At 35.3% G+C, this 20,652-nt stretch overlaps 1 protein-coding gene across 1 annotated transcript in view; it reads left to right on the plus strand.

Annotated features, from left to right (window-relative positions):
- Positions 1-317: 317 nt before the first annotated feature.
- Positions 318-20,652, plus strand: part of IL1RAPL1 (interleukin 1 receptor accessory protein like 1) — a gene marked incomplete at both ends in the record, with an annotated part of 1,118,841 nt that continues 1,098,506 nt past the window's right edge. The window contains one exon of the mRNA XM_082609629.1: positions 318-399. Within this exon, the coding sequence (XP_082465755.1) occupies positions 318-399 (82 nt within the window). The remainder of the gene's footprint in view (positions 400-20,652) is intronic.

The following is a 20,652-nucleotide window of genomic DNA, read 5'->3' on the forward strand; positions in this document are numbered from 1 at the left end:
GATTGTGTCCACTTTTTAAGTACAGTTCGATCCGCTAAATAAAGAGAAATTCTAAACCTTAATTGAGCATAAGATTTTAAAACATTGTAGGGGGCCTATAGAGACATAATTTTGGTATTACTGGTTTTGAACCCCAAGTTCCTAAGGGAGAAAGGAATACAGATTCTGTTCACATTCTTTTTATTTGTGGAATTAATTGCCCCAATTGTGCACAATTAAAAGCCTAACAGAAATCTTATTATATTGCTATGTATTTTAAAAATGTGTGTTTTTCTTCTTTATCTTTGCTTTAGGGAACAGCCTTTAAGAGCTGGAAGATGAAAGCTCCAATTCCGCACTTGATTCTCTTATATGCTACTTTTACTCAGAGTTTGAAGGTTGTGACCAAAAGAGGTTCTGGTAAGCAATGTTCCTTCCCTTTCGCTCATTATGGCTTGAAGTGCTGATGCTGCATTTACACATGTACCATTTGTGGAGAGGTTGAGAATTAACCAGGATCCATATTGTGGAAATACTGTAGATTTATCTTTAAATGAGTGGAGCGTAACTCACAGGGAATTAGAAAGGTCGGAGTAGGTTGGAAAAGATGTGGCTTGTTTCGTTAATTACTATGAATTGGAATGAATTCAGTACCTAAAGCTTGTGGTTGATTTCATTTTATAGTATGATTTTCAACATTCTTTATAAAGGGTGTCATTTAAATTTCTGCATGGAAATACTGTGAATTTTTTTTCATGTTAACATTTACCGTCACCATTTCAATGTCAGCTATGCTTAGGGCAGATTCTTTTTAGGATTTTACTTCAGCTGATTGCTTAATTATTTTGCAAGTATTTTAAGAAACCACCAGAGTTATTAAAGAAAGTGTCATGGGGAAGCATCCTAATATGTTAGTAGGAAATATAGAGGTAAAGTAGAATGGTAATATGAAAACAGCTGCTAAATAGAATAATCTTGAGACTTAAGGAAAATTTTACATGTTATCATACCTCTTGGTTTTCAGTTGACTGTTGATACTTGGAGTTAGAAAAATGTATGAGACAATCGAATAAATACTGTTATCTGTGTGAAGTTATATTATGTCTAACAAGTCACTGATAATGCAAAGTCTTACCACACTCACATTTTACAGGGGGTAACAGAATTTTTGAAGCTATAGCTTTTGGGTACAGTGGAGGAAGGAATGTGCTGTGTTTAGTTGCTAGCACTAGAATGTGTTATCTGTTCTAGAGAGACAGTGGGAAAAAGAAGATACCATGTGCAAGAGGCTACAGAGTGTTGTGGTATCAAGAATCGCATGAACAAAAGTATCTTTGGAGTTCTGAATGGGGAAGGAATGAAAGGACTGAGATGGGGCTGCAGCAGCCATTCTCAGTCCCTTAGGTTAAGAGGGTTCAAACTCATATTTGATTCTATAATGAAAAGGAACACATGCAAGGGAGATAGGGAGCAGTCTGCTCTCCTGAGCCCCACCTTGGGAGAAGGTCTGGGGAGGGACTAGGAAGTACTTCATGCATGCTCAGGGGGATGACGGTACAGGGATGAGAGTAAAAGGAATTTGACTGAGCCCATTGGCTCTAGAACTTTTTGGTTGTTGTATAGCTGTTGTATCTGCCATTGATGTGATTGTAGGCAATATGAAAAGAATAGTGTTTCTTTGTTTACACCTTCTTTCGTCTGTTCCTCTTGGTGGATACTTTTGAATGAGAGAAAGCCCTAGGGCAGGATTATGAGGTAGTAGCTTTTGCATAGCATATCCATGGAAGTTAGAGTAGGTAGAAAGGGGAAGTAAATTGTGGTGAAAGCTGCGATATTTTCTACAACAGCGATATTTTCTAGAATAGCAGTTTACATTAAAAGCACTTAACATGGATCTTTGAGGTATTGGCCACATAGAAGGGAAACACTCATCTGTATAAGTATTATAACAAAATGAAACTTTCAAAAATGGAAATACTGATTGAGTCTTAAAAACTTCATTTTTCTGGTTGTCATACTTTATTATATAATTTTTTAAAATGTTTGTGTATGTTAAGTCTGTTTTATTTATCAAAATGCAAATGTGATTTTTTTTTCCATCATCAACTAGTTGGTGACAGGTCCATTCTATATACTAATTTGGGGAAAATTTTTATTAAATTGGAACTTAACTTTGTATATTTGAGAAACATGGGAGCAAAGCTAGAAATGTGGGACGGTTGGAAAATTCATATCTCCTTCTGCTCCAGAGACCTGAGAAAACTCAGTGACCTGTCTCAAGTTCAATTTTTATTTTAATGATCTGATTACTTTAGGAGGGTGGTAATAAAATGCTGCCCTGAGTTTGGCAAGAGTTCTCAAACCTTGTTCTCTTCTGTTTACGAATATGGTTGTCGCATAGCTATTTAATGCGTCCGAAACTGAATGTGTTTTGTATATAATAATGTAAAAATGACGAGGCAGGTACTGAGATTTAGTGGCATGTTTGATTTGTTTACTTTTCTGTATAATGTGAATTAAGATAGCTTCCCCCAGTATCTTTGTTAAGGTCTCACTGGATGGAAGTTTGCTTGATTTTTGAATATTAAGTGTGCAATTTAGATAATGTTACTTTACCCATATACTTTCATAGCTTGCACTCATTTCAACTGATGCCTGTTACCATGGCACCTTTGTTGAAGGAAGCAGATATGTAGCTTACTGAAGAGCGTCATTACTGATCTCCATAGATCAAGTAGAAGAGGAGTGCACTCGGCATCTTCTCCTTAAAAGATTAATGGCTCAATCTTCACACGCAGCCCAACCTATAAAACCAGAGGCACCAAGGCCAGGGAATAAAAATCAATTTTTGATGTTTGATCTTGCATATTAACCAAGAGGGATACTTATCCTTGTTCTTTCTTCTTATTTAATTCTCTTTCTTATTTTCAATTTTGTAAACCTTTTTGAAAGTTCAGTAAACATGTTTTAAAACCCAATGTTTTTCATGTGTCTTTGCTAGAATATTATTTTTAATTCACTGTGAGCATTAGAAAACCAGAACTTGCTATTTTAATAACCAAGAATATATTAGTATGATTATATCGCCCACAGTGACACTGAGTCTTTTAAGGCACGTTAATTGTGTATGGTGTTTACTTTAGGTAAACACATGGTCATTCCATAAAAATTTAGAAGTAGGTATTTGCTTCTCATTAATAGAACTAATTTGAAAGCAATAGGAGCTCTTCATACACAAGCTGGAGATCTATTATTTTTATCACACTGGCTTACACCCCCATTGCTAGTAATTTAAGGAACAAATTAAATATAAAAAGGCAATTATATTTTCATAACATTCTTGATTGAAATATTAAAAATTCAATTTTATAATGTTTTAAATAGCACTTCATGTATGTATATGACTATAGCAGTCAAGGATTTAGTCTGGTCTCTCAGGTAATGTTCTGAAGTTTTGCATATGTTTAGAATCAAGGCCTTTAATATCTATGGGAGCAGATATTCAGCCTTTTTTACACAATAGATTTTTCTCTTGGAACAATTTTTTTACCTTGTTTTTAGTTTTTATAAGCAGCATTTGAAGAAAGAGGTAAAAACTATCAGTATTACCCATTCTCCTCAAGTGCGTGAAGCTTTGTAGCAATCAGAGTTGCTGTCATTTGTAGAATTCTGTACGGAAACCACATGTAAAACAAATTCTTGCTTGGAGGATCTTTGTATCTCAACCAGTTTAGAAAGGTTAACTTAGTGTTCTTGTTGGTTGTTGGTTTGTTTGTCTGTCTGTTTCTCTCTCTCTTTCCCTTCCTTCTTTCCTCCCTCCCTCCCTCCCTCCATTTTCTTTATTATTGTATTTGTCTGCAAATGAAATAATCTGTTTTGAATATTTCCATTGTGTCTTTGTAGAACTTGTTTTTAACTATAAAAATATTACCATTACTTTGCTTGAAGGGTTAAAGTCTATGAAATTCTATTTCTTTACAAGGTCATTCCAAGAGGATAGTATGGCCTCTGTTAATAATGACTGTTCTTAAATATTTATTTTTCTTTTGTGTAACTAAGAGAGTTTGGAATAGGATTCAGGGGCGGGGAAATAATCTATACCTACAAAGTATTAGTATAGCACTTTTGGGTAACTGAAGTGTGAGTTGTGATTTGGCCTAAGAGTTTGGGACACTGGAGAGAAATGAAGCTAGAGGGACCTGGATGTAGAGATTAGGGAAGAGGAAGAGATCTAGACCTTTTGTCTGTTTCTCCCTGCTCTCACATCCATCCCTAGAATATAAGATGACAAGTGCAAGAACCATGATTTATGTATGCTTATAACCTCTACAGTGCCAAATATGATGTGTGTTTCAGAGTCAGGGTTCAAGGAACTGTCTTAATGAAGTAATGATTATATGAATGAATGAATGAGTGGCTTTAATGTTGAGCCTGGGTTATATCAGTATTAGAAAAATAAAGGTAAAATAAAGACATTTAAGAAAAAAATGTTTTTTATTAAATAGAAAGTACTATAATGTATAATATGAGACCACTGAAGCAAAGAGTGTCTAAGATATGCTAAGGGTTTATATGAAGACAGTGAACCTTTGCAAATCATGAGTGTTTTCATGAGATTGAAATGCAGTTCAAAATCTGTTAGAAGAGCAGGAAAATGATTCTTTAAATATTATTATATTGAAATTTTACTAGACTTACTGCTGCTTTAAAGAAGTATAGTCATCATGCAGACGTTTTCGTTTTAATGGTATTGTTCAACATAGACCACCATGAAAAAGGGTGTAGTTCATGATTACTGATAAATGAAACGTAAGCAAGTGACTTCAGAATAGAAAAAGAAGTATTCACAATTATTAGCGCATATGGAGAAGAGGAAGTGACTATAATATATAAACCAAAGATTACATCTTATTCTAGGACGTATTTAAGAATCATTAAAGCTACCAAAAGCAGCCAGCTATTAGAGAGTAAAAGGGTTACCATAGGGAGTTGATCTTCTCTTCATTCTAGAAATTGACAATGGACACTTGTTTGTGTAAAATGATTTAGATGCAATTCTTCCTGACAGCAAGAGGAAAACAAGTCTCTTGAGGGTTTCCCAGACTCATAACTGTAAGCCCAGATAATTTGTAAAAGATATGGGTAGTTAAATAACCAAAGACACAGTTTAGGTTCTAATCTTTGTGTGTGTTATTTTTGGATCATCATTTCTTGAAGTAAAAGAAATTATGCTACTGTATAAAGAGAGGGAGATTTAACTGAATAGGAGTGAGAAAGTCTAGTGGGGTGTTTCCACCTCATGCCAATGTGATTTATGTGTATCAGCTCTCTTGGGTGTTCCTGGATGTCAGTGAGCTTAATTCCACATGATCAAGAGACAACCTAGTCCCCCAGCATCTGCGTTTTATTATGTTACCAAGTGTTTATTCCCAGTTTGTCAAACATGTCAAAAAGTATGAAACATATCTCCTATTTTTCCTTTGGGATAACTTCTGAGGCTTTTTTCCTTTACTTTTTGAAGTTAAAAAAAGTGCACTTTACTTTTTCTTGGGAAAAAAAAATCCCTCTCTTCTATTTATGTTACTTTTTAAAATAAATTTTGCAATTAGATCTAGAATAATTTTAATGTTCATTTGAAATGTTTTTAATTAGAATAAGTCTTAACAAACAAATGGACCTTACACTTGACAAATACAATAAAATTATCTAGTATCTTTGTTTAATAATCATGTGATATACTTAAGAATTTCACCATAAACTTACTTGTTCAGTTTTAGTTGTCAATACACTTTTACATAGAGTTGGCATAGACTAACATCAATTGTGGAGACTGATGCCTGGTTCATGGTGAATTTACATGTAGAAGATAAAAGTCAATATGGATTGATCTTGCAAGTTGAGTAGGATTTCAATGGGGAGGGGAATATCCCAAGTTAGTGAATATATCAATAGGACAGTGTATCATGGGGATAATAAAAGGCATATTCTTCTGCATATTTAAAGGGAGAAGTATAGGAGAGGCAACAGCAGTGAGGAGTCAGTCAGTGGTAGGCATTTTAAATCATGTTACAAAATTGATGTTCATTCTAGAGATAGCACAGAGGTGACCACTGCTGGACCAGAGGTTGAACCCCTGATCCATGGGCCATCTACTGTAGGCTTGAGGGTGATCCATGAGGTGGCTTGGAAATTAGGGACACTGTTGTGTTAGTATCCAAGCTCCTTTAACAAACTACCAAAAATTTAGTGGCTTAAAGCAACACAAATTTATCATCTTATAGCTCTGGAGATCAGATGTCTGAAATGGATTGGTAGGGCTGAGTTCTTTGTGCAGGCTCTAGGGGAAAATCTATTTCAGTGTCGTTTCTACCTTCTAATGACTACCTGCATTCCTTGGCTCATGGTCCCCTATCACTCCAACCTCTGCTTCAGTCATCACATCTCTTTCTCTGGCTCTGACTTTCCTGCCTCCCTCTTTCCCTTAGAAGGGCCCTTGTGATTACACTGGACATGCCTAGATAATCCAGGAAAAACTTACCATCTCAAGATGCTTAGTTTAATCAAATCTGCAAAGTCCCATTTGCCATGTGATATAACATAGTTATATGTTCCAGGGATTATGTGGACATCTTTGGGTGCATTATTCTCTCTACCACAATTGATAATTTTCTCAGTCAATCAAACAAACTTACTGAATTTAGACTAGAGGTTAGAGAAAGAATGGTCTATCAGGAATTAGATGGGAATGGGGGAGATAAGAAAGGGAAGTTGAAAATTTTTGCTGAAGGGACAATTGGATCTGTGGTCTATGATAAAGAGAAGGAATTGGGGAGAAAAGGAGGAAAAGGGAAAAGAAAACAGGACAAAGAAAGAGGGAGGCTGGGAAGGAGAAAGAGAAGAAACAGAATCTAGTGAAGCTTTGGATCTTGATAACTTTTAAGACTCATCTGCACCCCACAAATACACTTTCAGAAATAACCCTTTTTCCTTGTGGAATCCTAAAGGAGTCTGCTTTCCTCTTGGCCAGAGATGTTTGACACAAAAATGATTTCCTGACTCTAACAGCAGTGAGAACAGGGAAGACAGAAGACAAAGTAGCTTTAAAGTTAGAATCCATTGAGTTTGATGACAAGAAGTGGAACGTTTGAAAAGAAGAGATGGAGAAAATAATTCTGCAATAGGAGGATTGCAGTGCCATCAATCATATTAAAGGTCTTCAAAGAACAGAAACTTGGAAAAACCACTTAAATAAAGGGACTGTCGGTAGGTCTTTGTGACTAAGATGAAGCCCAGAAAGTAGATGGGGCATAGAGTATAAAGGGTTTCATATGTACTGCAAGGGATTTTGGGTTTTATCTTCTAGAACAAAAAGTTTTGGCTGAGCTATTTAATTACTTGCAGATCCCTTTAGTAGAAAATTTGGTCTTTGAGGTTGGGCCTCTGATTTGCAGACCTGCTTATTGTGGTGTCTTCTATACACCATAAAGATGAAACTCCTTCATATATATGTGATAGTGCTATACAAATGTTTGTACCAGTCCATCAGTAAAGCTGCTTTTACAGAGGAGGAAACACAGACAATCAAGCTATAAAGGGTCACACATGAGAGTGACATGGTCAGATCTGTTTTGGGACAGATAATAGTCCCTGTAGGAAAGACTGTAATGGGATTCCAGAGTGACGGTCAGGGACTCAATAAAAATGATGTTCCACTATACTAAGGGCCTGAAAAACAAACAGTCACAGGGGCTGAAAACATGTTTTTGAAGAAGAATAAATGAGGTCTAGTGAATATTTGGAGTTGGGTTGTGAAATAATTTGAGGAGAAGTTATATTGATGGTGTTGTCAGTTACAGAGAGAGGAGGAAGGAGAGTTTTTTCACGCATAGGAGATGGAGTGAGTTCAGTTTGGAGCATATGAGCTGTGGCAATCATTGGAAATAATAAGCTGATGGATTGATTGGTCTGGAGATGTATTAGTTTCTTATGGCTGCTGTAACAAATTACTACAAACTGGAGGACTTAAAACAACAGAAATCTATTCTCACAGTTCTGGAGGCCAGAAGTCCGAAATCAAGGTCTCAACAAGGCCAGATTCCCTCTGAAGGCTCTATAGGAGAATCCTTCCACATCTCTTCCACCTTCTGATGGTTCCTTGGTTTGTATCTGCATCATTCCAGTCTCTGCTTCCATCTTTACATGGCCTTCTCCTCTATGTCTCTAGTCTCCCTCTGCCTTTCTCTCATACGGACACTTGTCATTAGATTTCGGGTCTACTTGGATAATCCAGGATGATCTCATCTTGTGATCTGAAAGAAGATGTCAGATTAAAAAATATACATATAAATATTACACAAAATCAGTATATTATTGATATAAAGGCTGTTTATTTTGTAAAGTTTGTTTAACTCTTAGAAATTATTACTTTTGTTATTTTTTTTCTATTTAGATACAACAAGTATAAAGCTCTTGGTCATGATAATAAGACCAAGATCTTCATTGTACTATAGAAAGGATAGAATTTTCCCCAATCAAAAATTCTTTGACCTAGATTTGAAATATGTTTGCATAGACTAATCTCCTGAAGGTAGGATAATACTGATTCAGTTTTCATTCCCTTATTTTATACAAACAGGTGGGAAAGGTGGCTTACAAGTGTATTAAAATTTTCCATGGTTAATCATGCTGACTATTGCAGAACATTTCTACATAAAACTAATATTGACATGCCAACTTTTGTCTACAGCAGTGATCACTAAAAACACATGCTTTGAGTTATTTTTACAGAAGTGATTTAGGTTGTTCTGGTGAATATTACTAAAACTGCAGAGTTGGAACTTAAGAAACTTGGATTTCAATCCAACCCCTAGTAAGCCTTGCTGATTGGGGACAAGTCCTTGAACCTCTCGGGACCTCAGTTTCCTTTTTCATAGAGTAAAAGTTTTGAACTGCAACATCATCAGTGGAAATAGAAGTTTATCCTTTTGTTCATTTCACAAGCATTTATTGAACACCATGAATGCATACTCAGTACATAAAATGGTACCTATTTTCTGTAACATTGTTTACATTTTTGCACATTGATAAAACAAATTTAGATGGGCAGAATCTGTAGCCAGAAGTAGGTGGCTACATTTAACTTCATGCTACACAGTTTTCCTAAAGCCACAGAGCAGAGGGTGTAATCAGTTTAAAACAGAGGTTCAATTAAGGAAAAAATTATGATTTTTGTCTTGTTAAAAAGCACATGCTATATAGTTACAAAGCTCAAGTAAAAATAAGGTACTTTTCCTTGCAGGTGGTGATATGTCTAAGTGAAATTAGGTTTGGCAGTTCAAAATACTAAGCCATGTTTTAGCCTATTTTTGCTTATTTATGGCAAATTTCCTTTTGTAGAGTTGTAGTCTCTTAAGACATCTAGAGTGCTGCATTGCATGGAAAATGTTGATTTAAAGCAATGACAATGAATAACTTTGGTAAACTTTAAAATCTCTGAGGTTATACATAAAGATTTCTTTAAAAAGTGTGTGTAAGGCTCTTGAGGGTATCCTAAACACTATTCACTGATCATTTATATTTTACAAACTAGTAAAATATTTTCCTATTAGTATTGCTACCTTGATTTCAGTGAAGTTCTATCATTGGTATTTTACTTTGATTCCTAAAAGTATGTTCCAGTTACTTTGTATTTCACATATGATATGAATATGTTGTGAATGATAAAGAAAAATTATTTGTATCAATGATAAGAAAAGATTTAATATTCTGACAAATTAATATTTTTTCTTCAGTATATTTTCATATTAGAAAAAAAGACAACTTCAACTTGAAAAGATGATTGATTCTTCCAGTTTTTCCTGTAAATGTGTCCTATAAAGTAATTGGACTCTCCAGTGCCATCTGGTGGCTTTTCAGAGTTGGTGAAAATTCAGTAATAATCACAGAAAGAACAGAGAAAACAAAGATGAGAAGAAAACTTCTAATGAATTATTGTTCAGAAATTATTTTAATTGACGCTAATATTTTCCAAACATTTTTCTCCAATTTACTGCCTTATGTTTAAAAAAAGTATATAGATTTCTGTTCTTTTTTTAGATATTTTTAATAGAAATTTTCACTGAGATTTAAGGAGGCAAAAAAATTATATTTTTAACGATATCATCATCATATTAGTCTGTAGCTCTGTATTATCAGAGTTCAAATTATGCAGACAAGTGCATTCATACTTTAAAGTATTTTAAAAATTATTTTTTAAAAATATGTTGCTGCCATTAAGGTCTCTTTATTGTAATGATTCAGGTATCAAAGGGAAGAAAAGTCAGTAAAGATTTATCATTTGTTCACTAAATAAGAGCTGCTGGTAGGATAAGAACAGGATAATAAGAACATGGAAGGATGAATGTATGATAAACCACTTAGATTTTCCTGCTGGTCTAGAGGTCTGGGCCTGGAAGAGGAGGTTGAGGGGTCCGAGATGATCAAGCTAATATAAAGCATTAGTCATCAGGCAAAGTTAACTTGAAAAAGCAATGGCTCTTACCTGCATATCCCAAGAGAATGGGGTCCAATTTGAAAGGAAATTCTTGGTTGGCAATGTTTTGAGTTTAAAAAAAATTTCCAAAGGGCTTTAGCTATTATAAATATATTTTCAAATTAAAGGCATATATTACATACACACACACAGAGAGACAAATACTAACACACTAAAAAACTTTGAAGAGAATTTCTGCTTCCATTTATGAGTATTTATATGTATAATGCATACAGCTATATTTGCCTGTTAGTTTCTTTTAGGGTTTTATGCATTTCTGACCTAATGTTGAAGCCCCTTCATCTTCCCAAAGGACAAGTAATAGGTTCTGCATACAGTTGTTAACAAACATTTATTGAGTTCCTACTGTACTACATGCTCAAATAACATTGACTGACATCTGCAGTTTAACCTCTGACATCAGAGGTTGAAATGCTTAGATAACTGTAGAATTGGACTTTTGGATTCCTTTGTTCCTTTTAGAACAAAATTATAGGAAGCTTTAGTAAAAGAATGTGAAATGCTTTATCTTTGTTAGGTTTGATCACTTCATTCTTCATTTTCCACATCCATGAATTATATTCTGAAAATTGTTGATACAGTTCCCACATAGCTTTGGTGATTATGGTTTTGGAAGCATATGGAGTGCTTATTTTTGTAGCTGCATGCTTTTTCACATTATAAAACCCATGTAGATGTCATAACCTTGGAACTGGTGGTGCTATAGGCATTGTCCTTTCATATTCACTAGTCAATTATAGTTACTCTTTTATACTTAGCAAATATTTTTCAAACAGAGCATACTATAAACAAGCAATTTGAATTATTCAGAGGATTAAAAAGATGAACAATCTACTATCTCCGTTGTTAAAGATCTTGCAAAAAAATTAAGTGATATGAGACATACAAGCGTAGTGTACTAGTTCACTATTGATGCTGTAAAAACTACCACAAACTTAGTGGCTTGAAACAACACAAGTTTATTATCTTACAGTCCTAGAGGGCAGAAGTCCTAAAATCAAGTCCTAAAATCAATCAAGGTGTCAGCAAGGCTGTATTCCTTCAGGAGGCTCCAGGGGAGAACCTCTTTCCTTGTCTTCTCTAGCTTCTAGAAGCTATCTGCAATCCTTGGCTTGTGGCTCCTTCCTGAACTCAAATCCAGTGGCATAGCATCTTCCAAACTCTCTGACCTCTACTTCCATTGTCATATCTCTGATTCTGACTCTTCTCTTTGTCTCTTACAAGGACCTTTGTGATTACATTTAGGGTCTATATGGTTAATCGAGAATAATCTCTTCACCTCAAGATCTTTAATCACATCTGCAAAGTCCCTTTTGCCATGTAAGGTAACATATTCACAGGTTCCAGGAATTAGGACATGGAAACCTTTGGGGACCATTATTTTGCCTATCACAGAAGTACATTAGAGTAGCTTTTACATGAAAGAGTTTAATATGGTTGGAATACCCATACATTTGGGCACAATATGGGTGAAAGAAGGAGGGAGTATGTCAGGAGAAAAGGTGGAAAAAGAGCCATTTCACAAAGGACTTTGTATGACATGACAAGAAATGTGAATATTATCTTGTAGGAAATCAGGAACCACTGAAGAAATTTAAGTAGGTGTGTAACAGGATTAGCCTGACCAGATAGATTGGAAAGAGCTCTGAGACCAGAGAGTGGGAAATGGGGCCAGTAGTCCAGGTGAGAAAGTCGTGAATTGAGGTGGTAGCATTAGGAATAGGAAGGAAGAGATGGGTTTGATTGCTAGTACAATATAGATTAATAAAAACCAGTGGCTGAGAAAGAGGTGGAAGGTGATTCCAGTTGCTTTTATTAAACTTAAAATTCCGTTGAGAATTAATAGCTAATTTTGTATTTCTAGTCTGTATTCTTAGTGGACAAATAAATATATAGGTTTTCAATATGGTGTACGTTTCATGGTTTGGGTTCAGACTGGCCCACCCTACATATGACATCAAAACCTCATTTTGGAACTAAACCCCTCTCCTGTAGTAGATCTCTCACATAGAGCAGCAGTCCCCAACCTTTTTGGCACCAGGGACCGGTTTCGTGGAAGATAATTTTTCCACAGATCGGGGGTGGGGGGATGGTTTCAGGATGATTCAAGTGCATTACATTTATTGTGCACTTCATTTCTATTATCATTACACTGTAATGTATAATGAACTAATTATACAACTCACCATAATGCAGAATCAGTGGGAGCCCTGAGCTTGTTTTCACTTGCCACTCACTGATAGGGTTTTGATAAGAGTCTGTAAGGAAATTGATTCATTATGGTCTCTGCAAGTCAAACCTCTCTGCTAATGATATCAGGGTTGGGGACCCCTGATATAGAGCATCTTCCTAAAGTACCTATTTCCTCCTCAGAGTTCTTTCGACTTTCTTCTATCATATGTGTTTCTAGTGGAGGATTGTATCAATGAGTCTTCGTTTGCTAATTTCATTGAACTACCTCAAATGAACACAAAGGGGCATTTTTAAAGGTGTCAGGCTTTTAAAATATATTGTAACATATGACATATGCATACCTACATGCATATACACATACGCCCACATACACACATGTATATGTACAAATATACACAGTTACCTATTCATTCACAAAACACACATTTATCAAAGAACTGCCATGTGCCATGTGCTGAGGATTCAAAAATGATTAGGATATGTGATTGCTGCGCTTTTTAACCTCTGTGTTTTGTTTACCCAACTAAATAGTATAAGCTCATTGAGTGCAAAAATATCTTATACATGTTTATGTATACGTCTTTTAGAATCACTGTGCTTAAAAGGAGTCATTGCATAATTAGTGCCCAATACATATTTGTATTTGATTGCTGGATTTAAGCACATCGACAGAATCTCATCACAACACTCTATTTTCCGGTGGCAATTTATGTGCATGTCATAATTCTTCTCCAATATGGGAAGCTCCTTGAAGAATGATCTCTATATAGTTGAACTTCATAACCTTTACAAGCCCTTACCCAGGGCCTTGCACATAGTGTTCTGTGACTGATTGTTACATGAGCATATGAATGACTTTAACTTACATGAAATCAGTAGTTTTATCGGCGTTAACATTTCTCTGGAAAGGGAGAATTAAAATTTTTCTTTAGCTCTTAGGAAGACCTGACTATTCGTGGTTATCGTATGTGCTTGCCTACTGGAATTGTAATACTGAAGCCAGAAGCGCTGAGGCTGCCCTGGGAAATGGATCTTGAGGTGTGGCATTTCTTTTGCTTGAAAGAGCAGCTTTTCAGTTACTTCCTTGTAATGGAAATTGTGCAGCTTTTTACTCCTTCTTATCCTTGGAGTTTTGGCCACATGTGTGCATATGTAGGTCATTCCATGAAGAAGGACTAGATGCAAGAAAGGAATCCTGCGTGGAAAGGTGCCTGCCAGGAGCGGAGTATGAGCCAAAGCAGCTGTTCAGTGTTTCCATGTGTCCCAAGACAGATCACAGCAAACCCTAGGAATGCTGGGCAATAGAAGTGGCCTACGACATTGAGGGTGTTTTATTTTAATTCAGAACATGAGTTAGTTCAATTTGGCAACTCGCACGTTCATTCTGCCACTCTGTAACTGACATGCTGCTCTGCAATGAACAGTGGTGACTTACTGTTTGTTTCAAAGGCATGTTTTTGCTTCTTTGGGAGACGTGCTTGGTTTGTTTTGTTCAATTTTTAATGATACATGATTTTATTTTAAATTTCTTTGGAAACTTCTTTGTATCCTAGGGTTTCCAGCTTTCTCTGAATTGAGAGGAGGTTATTACCTTCTAAGTTTTCAATTAGGAAAACAAAACAAGTTTGGAAGCTCCGTTGGGATCTTGTAAAACCTCTCAAAGCATGTTTTGGATGAGACAATTTTTGTGCAGCTAGCTCTAATTGTCTGAGATGAGACAGTCTACAGAAACTAATTGGAGAGGGTCTCATTCTGTAGTATGCATGGGGTTGATAAAACAATAATTTTGCTTCTTTGGCTTTTTTGTTTGCTGGTTTTTAAAATTATTTTGAGGGTTAGTTGTTTGTTTAGTCCACCCTTCCTTTCAGTACTTAGTATGCTTAAGGGGAAGTTTTTCAAGTTTAACTTATTTATTCTCTAATGATAAGGTTCAGGCTTTGGGTTCACATATAAACCCTTCTCAAATTCTGCATATTGTTCCTAAATCCACATCCATTCTGTTGCTTTAATATGGAATTAGTAGACTATTAATGACCTTGTATCCCCTTGTGCTTTACCTGCATGTGATACTGGATTCTTTTCAGTTTAATGTTTGTGTTCTGAATAAAGCTGGCAGGTACAGAATAGTATTTATCACATTTTCTTTCCTACGATCACCACCTGAGTGATTACATTGTTGACATATTCTGAATTAGACAAGAACATATGCTTGACTAAATTGATGCCTCACGTAGAAACTTGCATATAATGAATTTTATTTGTGTAGTTATTTTAATTTTTGATTACATTCTTTGGTTTTAGTTTTATGTTGTTTATGCTTCTCCAAATCTGTTCCTTCATGACTTAAAAAATAGATTTCTCTGAAACTTGGAAACTTATGCAGACCTCGTATCATCCTAACCTGAAGAAGTCAGGCTTGGTATAATTGAGGAAGAATATTTAAACTTTATAGGTACATGCCATTAGTTCTCTTATCATCCTGAATTTGATTTACAGTTTATAATATTTATTGTTTAATAAATAGTTTAGTTTAATAAATGGGAAAAATAGAATCATATTGACACTTCCTTAGACATAATTGGAAGGTTTTCCAGAAAGCTCTCTCAGATTATCTTTTCTACAAATCTTCTGGTGATGCTTGATAGCTTCAGAGGAAAACTCTCCATTAGGTGGAAGGGAGGAGAAGAGTCCCAAGGAGAAGGCTGCTGAGAGCACAGGGTAGGGAAAGTTTCTGAGGCAGAGTAATGAGTAACTCATGATGATAGAGACTCGTGTCTTCTAACCACTCCTTTCTGTGCCTAGTGCCATATTTTCCACTACACAATTTGGTCATAAAATCAAACCAGTTTTCCTCACAGTAGAATGAGGTAGGATCATGAAGAAGAGGATAGAAAATGTCATTGGACAACATGGCTTAAATCAAACATGTTTCTGTTGTGAAGAAACCTTGAGAAAAAGTTCAAGACTAGGAAAAAGGATGTTACAACCAGATGTTCTGATTTAAGGAAAATATCTAGATGCTGTTTGAGATTATTTTAAATGAGACGCTTAGTTCATGTTGCCATGAGGTTATGCCACCCTATCTGTAAATTAGTGTTCAATGACAAATTGTTAAAACTTGTATTCAAACTCCTGGTTATATTTAATTTAGATACCTACATCTCTGGAAATTACAAACATAAAAAACAGAAGTGAGCTTGCATTAATACATACAGCATTAATGAGAATCTGTTTTCCTTTGTATATGAATGTAAATGCATGTTCTACTCTTTCATACAGATATTTTAAGTATTATTTATGTGATTACATAGTTACACATTTATATAATATACTGGAATTGCAATGGATATTAAGTAAGCTATGTGCTTTTATTAAGAAAAAGTAAAGTATTTTCTGAAAAAGTTTGGTATTCATTGGAAGCAAATAAATATGAGGTGTTTTAAATTTCTATCCCACTTTGTAACCAAAAAAGAGGTTATAGTAACCTTTTGCAGTTTCTGTTTGTGGAAGGAGAAGGATGTTTATTTCTCCACTGTTGTTGCTTTTTCTCAGCATTAGGGAATCAATGGGTAGAATGATTTTAGTTGGTGTTGTTTTGCTCTCGAATAGCCTGCTAAGTCATTATAGAGATAACAATTCTAAAGAAGTATTTTTTTTGAAGAAAATATTTTGAGGAGTGCAAATGAAAAGAGTCAGTCTATTTTCTATTTTCTATCAAGTTATACAAACTCTTCTTAAAGTCTTCTAGCTATTTGCTTTTACAGTGATCGTTTGGGTTGTGTGTTTAACAGAACATACCAGGGGGTTATTAAAAAATATACAACATAGTTTTCTTCTTCAAAAAGTAGAATATCTAGTAATTTTTTTCATTTCATACCCATTCAACATATAACGTTTTAAGTTGTCTGGTATGTGTTGGCTGCTATTGTAGGCACTGGGGATAAAATGATAGGTGCTTTTCTCATGGAGAGTACAGCCTAGGGGGCTTGAATAAACAAGATAATTTTGTAATACTTCATGTTGTGAATAAAATAAAAACGTGGTAGTGTGATAGTGGTTGACAAAGCTAGCTACTTCAGATAGAGTGGTCAGAAGAAGTCTCTTTGAGGAGATACCGTTTGAGTTGAGACTTGCTAACAAATAAAGAGCTTGTTACATAAGAATCTGGGAAAAGCTCATCCTGAGCAGAAGGAATAGTGAATGACAGAAACATGCAGCAGGAGCAAACAGGACATGTATAAGAAATAGAATGAAGGTCATTGTGGTGACAGGTTGTGACCAAGATTCATACAGTGAGGCAAACAGTGGAGTTTTCAAAGGCTGTAGAGCAATAATTAGGGGAGTGAAGTGGAAGGAAATGTTGGAGAATTAGCTATGACATGGTAGGTCATATTTGGAATTTGCATTTTATTCTCAGTGTAATGTGAAGCCACTGGAGTCCAGTAAATGGAAGAATGATAAGATCTGATTCACATTTTTTAAAGATTACTTTTGTCGTGGTGTAAGAGGCTATTGAAGTCTTTCTAGCAAGAGAGCACAGTTGCTAGGTCTGGGTTGGTAAATGGAAGATAGATAAAGATTGGTTTGGGTGACAGTTTGGAAATAGAACCATGGATGGCTTCTAAGTTTTGGGGAAAACTGAGTTCATCGTGGGGCTTTACTGAGATGTGGCCAATTAGGGGTAGAGAGATTACAGTTTTAGACATAGTAAATTTGAGATGCCCATTGAAAATTCAAGTGGATTTTTCAAGGAGTCTGCTGTCAGATCAGTGGGCAGGTGAAGACGGATATCTAAGTGGAGGAGTCACTGGCATGTGAATGATATTTAAAACCATTTGCCTGGATGAGATCACTCAAGCTGAGTATAAGTAGGTATAAAAAATAAAGGTTAAAAAAATAGAGGTTGTGGGATGGGCCTGGGGTGCTTCAACATTTTAGGAGCTGGCAAAGGGAACTGAGATGCAAAAAAGTTAGGGGAAAAGTTGAGTGATTGCATGGAAGCCCAAAGTGATTAAAGAAGATGAAACTAAATGTATTTAATACAGCTGAGAGGTGAAGTAAGATGACGATAGAGGTGAATATATGTCCATTGGATTGGAACATATATACAACTATTAGTAACAAAAAACAGTGAATGAACGTGAGAGAAAAGTAGAGAATGGTGGCAAGGCAGAGGCTGAGGGAGCCAGCCCTGAGGTCTTATTTGCAATATTGGTGCAACTCTTCAGCAAATTTTAAGTCCTCTACTGTATGTAACATGCCTGTGGAGGTCAGTATGCTCTATTAGACATCTCAAGGTGAGTATGTAGGCCAAAAGGAAAAGCGAAAAGAACAGAAGCATAGAGCTCAAACTGTTTTAGAAAAAAACTAGTTAATATCAAATTGATTGAAATTTATTGCACAAACCCCTATTCCTTATGCCCACTGTCCTATTAGATCTATTATGTAATGAAGAGCTGTGTTAATTATTTCTGCCACCTGCACCTAATGAAATTAGATGTGAAATTTCTGATAGGTACAGATGGCCATTTGGAAAAAAAAACCCTACCTTTTTCCTATCAGCTGGTCAAATCTCATAAGTTAGAAATGTTCAGACTATGAAATTAATCACCAGCCTTCTTCATAAGTACAGATAATAAAAAAGCACAAATGACAGTTTCCTCAAGCCCAAATAAACTTGTTTTATTTAGATATTGAGCTTAAATAATAGCCAACCATATGTACCATACTGACATGTTGTGATTTAAAACTACGGTAGAGGTTTAAGTTAGTTGAATTATTTCAACTTAAAAGGCTGATAACTGTCTCTCAATTTAATTCAGTAAGTTTTATGCAAATACATTTTAATCTCAGGGCGCCTATAAAATAAGACCAGAATATGGTATGTACTGATGAATAATAAAACTGGCAATATTATAATGAAGCTCATAGAAAAGGTGTGGCCTATTGTAATTAATAGTATGCACCTTTGACAAGTTGTAAAGCATTAATTATCCTGGCAAGGAAATAGAAAATATGTGGTAATGATGATCAAAATCCTGTTAATTTTGCGCAGACTGCTGCCAATATTCTCAATCGGAAGATGGTTAAAATCGGGATGCAGGTGGTTGTGGGAAGATGCAGCCTGGAAATTAGGAGTCCCTGTAGAGCTGCGTGTTCAGATAAAGGCTGCATGACAGACTAGAGGAGCAGAAACATGGTGTGGTTACTTGAGTTGAGGAGATGAATGAAAAAATAAGCTGAACTGGATACAATAATTAGAAATAAATAAAGTAAGCCTCGAGGTGAAGAATACACTGATTAAGAGTATATTCATACCCACCCGTGTACCAAATGCAATCAGACATCTCACTGTGAAAGCAGGGGCTGAGATATGCACGCTTAAGATGACTACAGCTGAAAGAGGATCAGAAACATACTAAGAATTCTCTTAAGAACAATGTTGAACAAAATAATTTTGAAGCCCAGAATGTCAGAAGTCATCTGCTGTAACTCCGTCATGTGAGGTGAAATAATTTACTTCAAGTTGTTCAGCTGATTGTGTGACCTGTTAGGTTGGACCATGAGAGATAGTGTGGTTCTCTTTATAGGAACTGTTTAGGAGAATTCCGTGTGGTATAAAAAGAGGTCACAGCCCTGGGTTAGAGACCAGTCTTTGTGTATTACTCCTTCTGCAGAACGCCAGGGAAAAAAGTAATTGTTGCCTAAGTGGCATATTTGAATTACAGAGATCAGCAATGATATAGCTATTGCACAAAAATTCATAAATAAAGAAAATACTCGTGTGCCCATCTATTTAGTTTTCATTAGTTTTGTCCACACAAAATGAAACTACCTGTTATGTACAGATTGTTTAAGCAAGCACCCAACTGAATTTCAGAAATCAGAAAATGCCTAGACTAACCTTGCTTTTTAATTCAATTATATTGATTTGCCAATGGCATCATTCTCTGATAAATAATTTTAAAGTGTCAACCCTCTGGGTTTTGTGAAAGATATAATTTTGGGCAAACTTAACCACATATTTTTGGATCCTTATCATTTTCTTCTCTTGAATAGAAAAGATTTGGAATATGTCTTGACTATTTTTTTGTTTGTTGTAATTAAAATGTCAAATTTCAAGTTGTTAAAATACATATCTCTCTGATACTAGTAATTTTTTTCTTTTTAAAAAAGCTCTTATCTGTTCTTTAATTGCATACATACCTTGATTTGCTTAGGCAAATATAGAAGTGCCTGCTTTTAGAATTTGCCTATAATCAAATATGGTTAAATATATATAAACCTCAATGTGTATAATAGATATATATTCATAACATGGAAAGTGAAAAAAATTAAAGGCAAACATATTCCCTAAGGTTAAAAAACAACTCAGCAGTTTGAAAGAAAGGTTTAAGGCTAATACTATACATAGAGTGTCATAACAGTCTTGAAAGTCTCTGTTGAATGTCATATCCTCAGATACAGTTATCCCAGTCATACAACCAAGTGTTTCCTTTTCCCCCCAACACTTGTCACATTACCCAGGTCAATTTTCTTTACATCACTCTTGGCCCTCTAAATGTATTTTCTTTACTCATTTACTCATTTAGCTTTTGACTGTCCCCATTAGAATGTAAGCTAGGTTATAGCAGGGATTTTCCATCCTTGTTCACTCCTATATCCCCAGCACCTAGAACAATGCCAGGCATATGAAAGATCTTCGATAAATATCAATGACATTAACAATGACATTTTTCTTCATTGTAAATTTCATTTAAAAAATCCAAGCCCATTTTAATTGATTTTAGATCTTATTTTCTAATACATGCATCTTGTGCTCTTATTTTCCCTCTAAGCACTGCTTTCATTGCATCATCCCACAAATTTTTTTAACATCTTTATTGGAGTATAATTGCTTTACAATGGTGTAAATGATGATTTATGTT

The sequence above is a fragment of the Mesoplodon mirus genome (assembly GCF_964341445.2).
Source record: "Mesoplodon mirus genome assembly, chromosome: X".
Classification (NCBI taxonomy): domain Eukaryota; kingdom Metazoa; phylum Chordata; class Mammalia; order Artiodactyla; family Ziphiidae; genus Mesoplodon; species Mesoplodon mirus.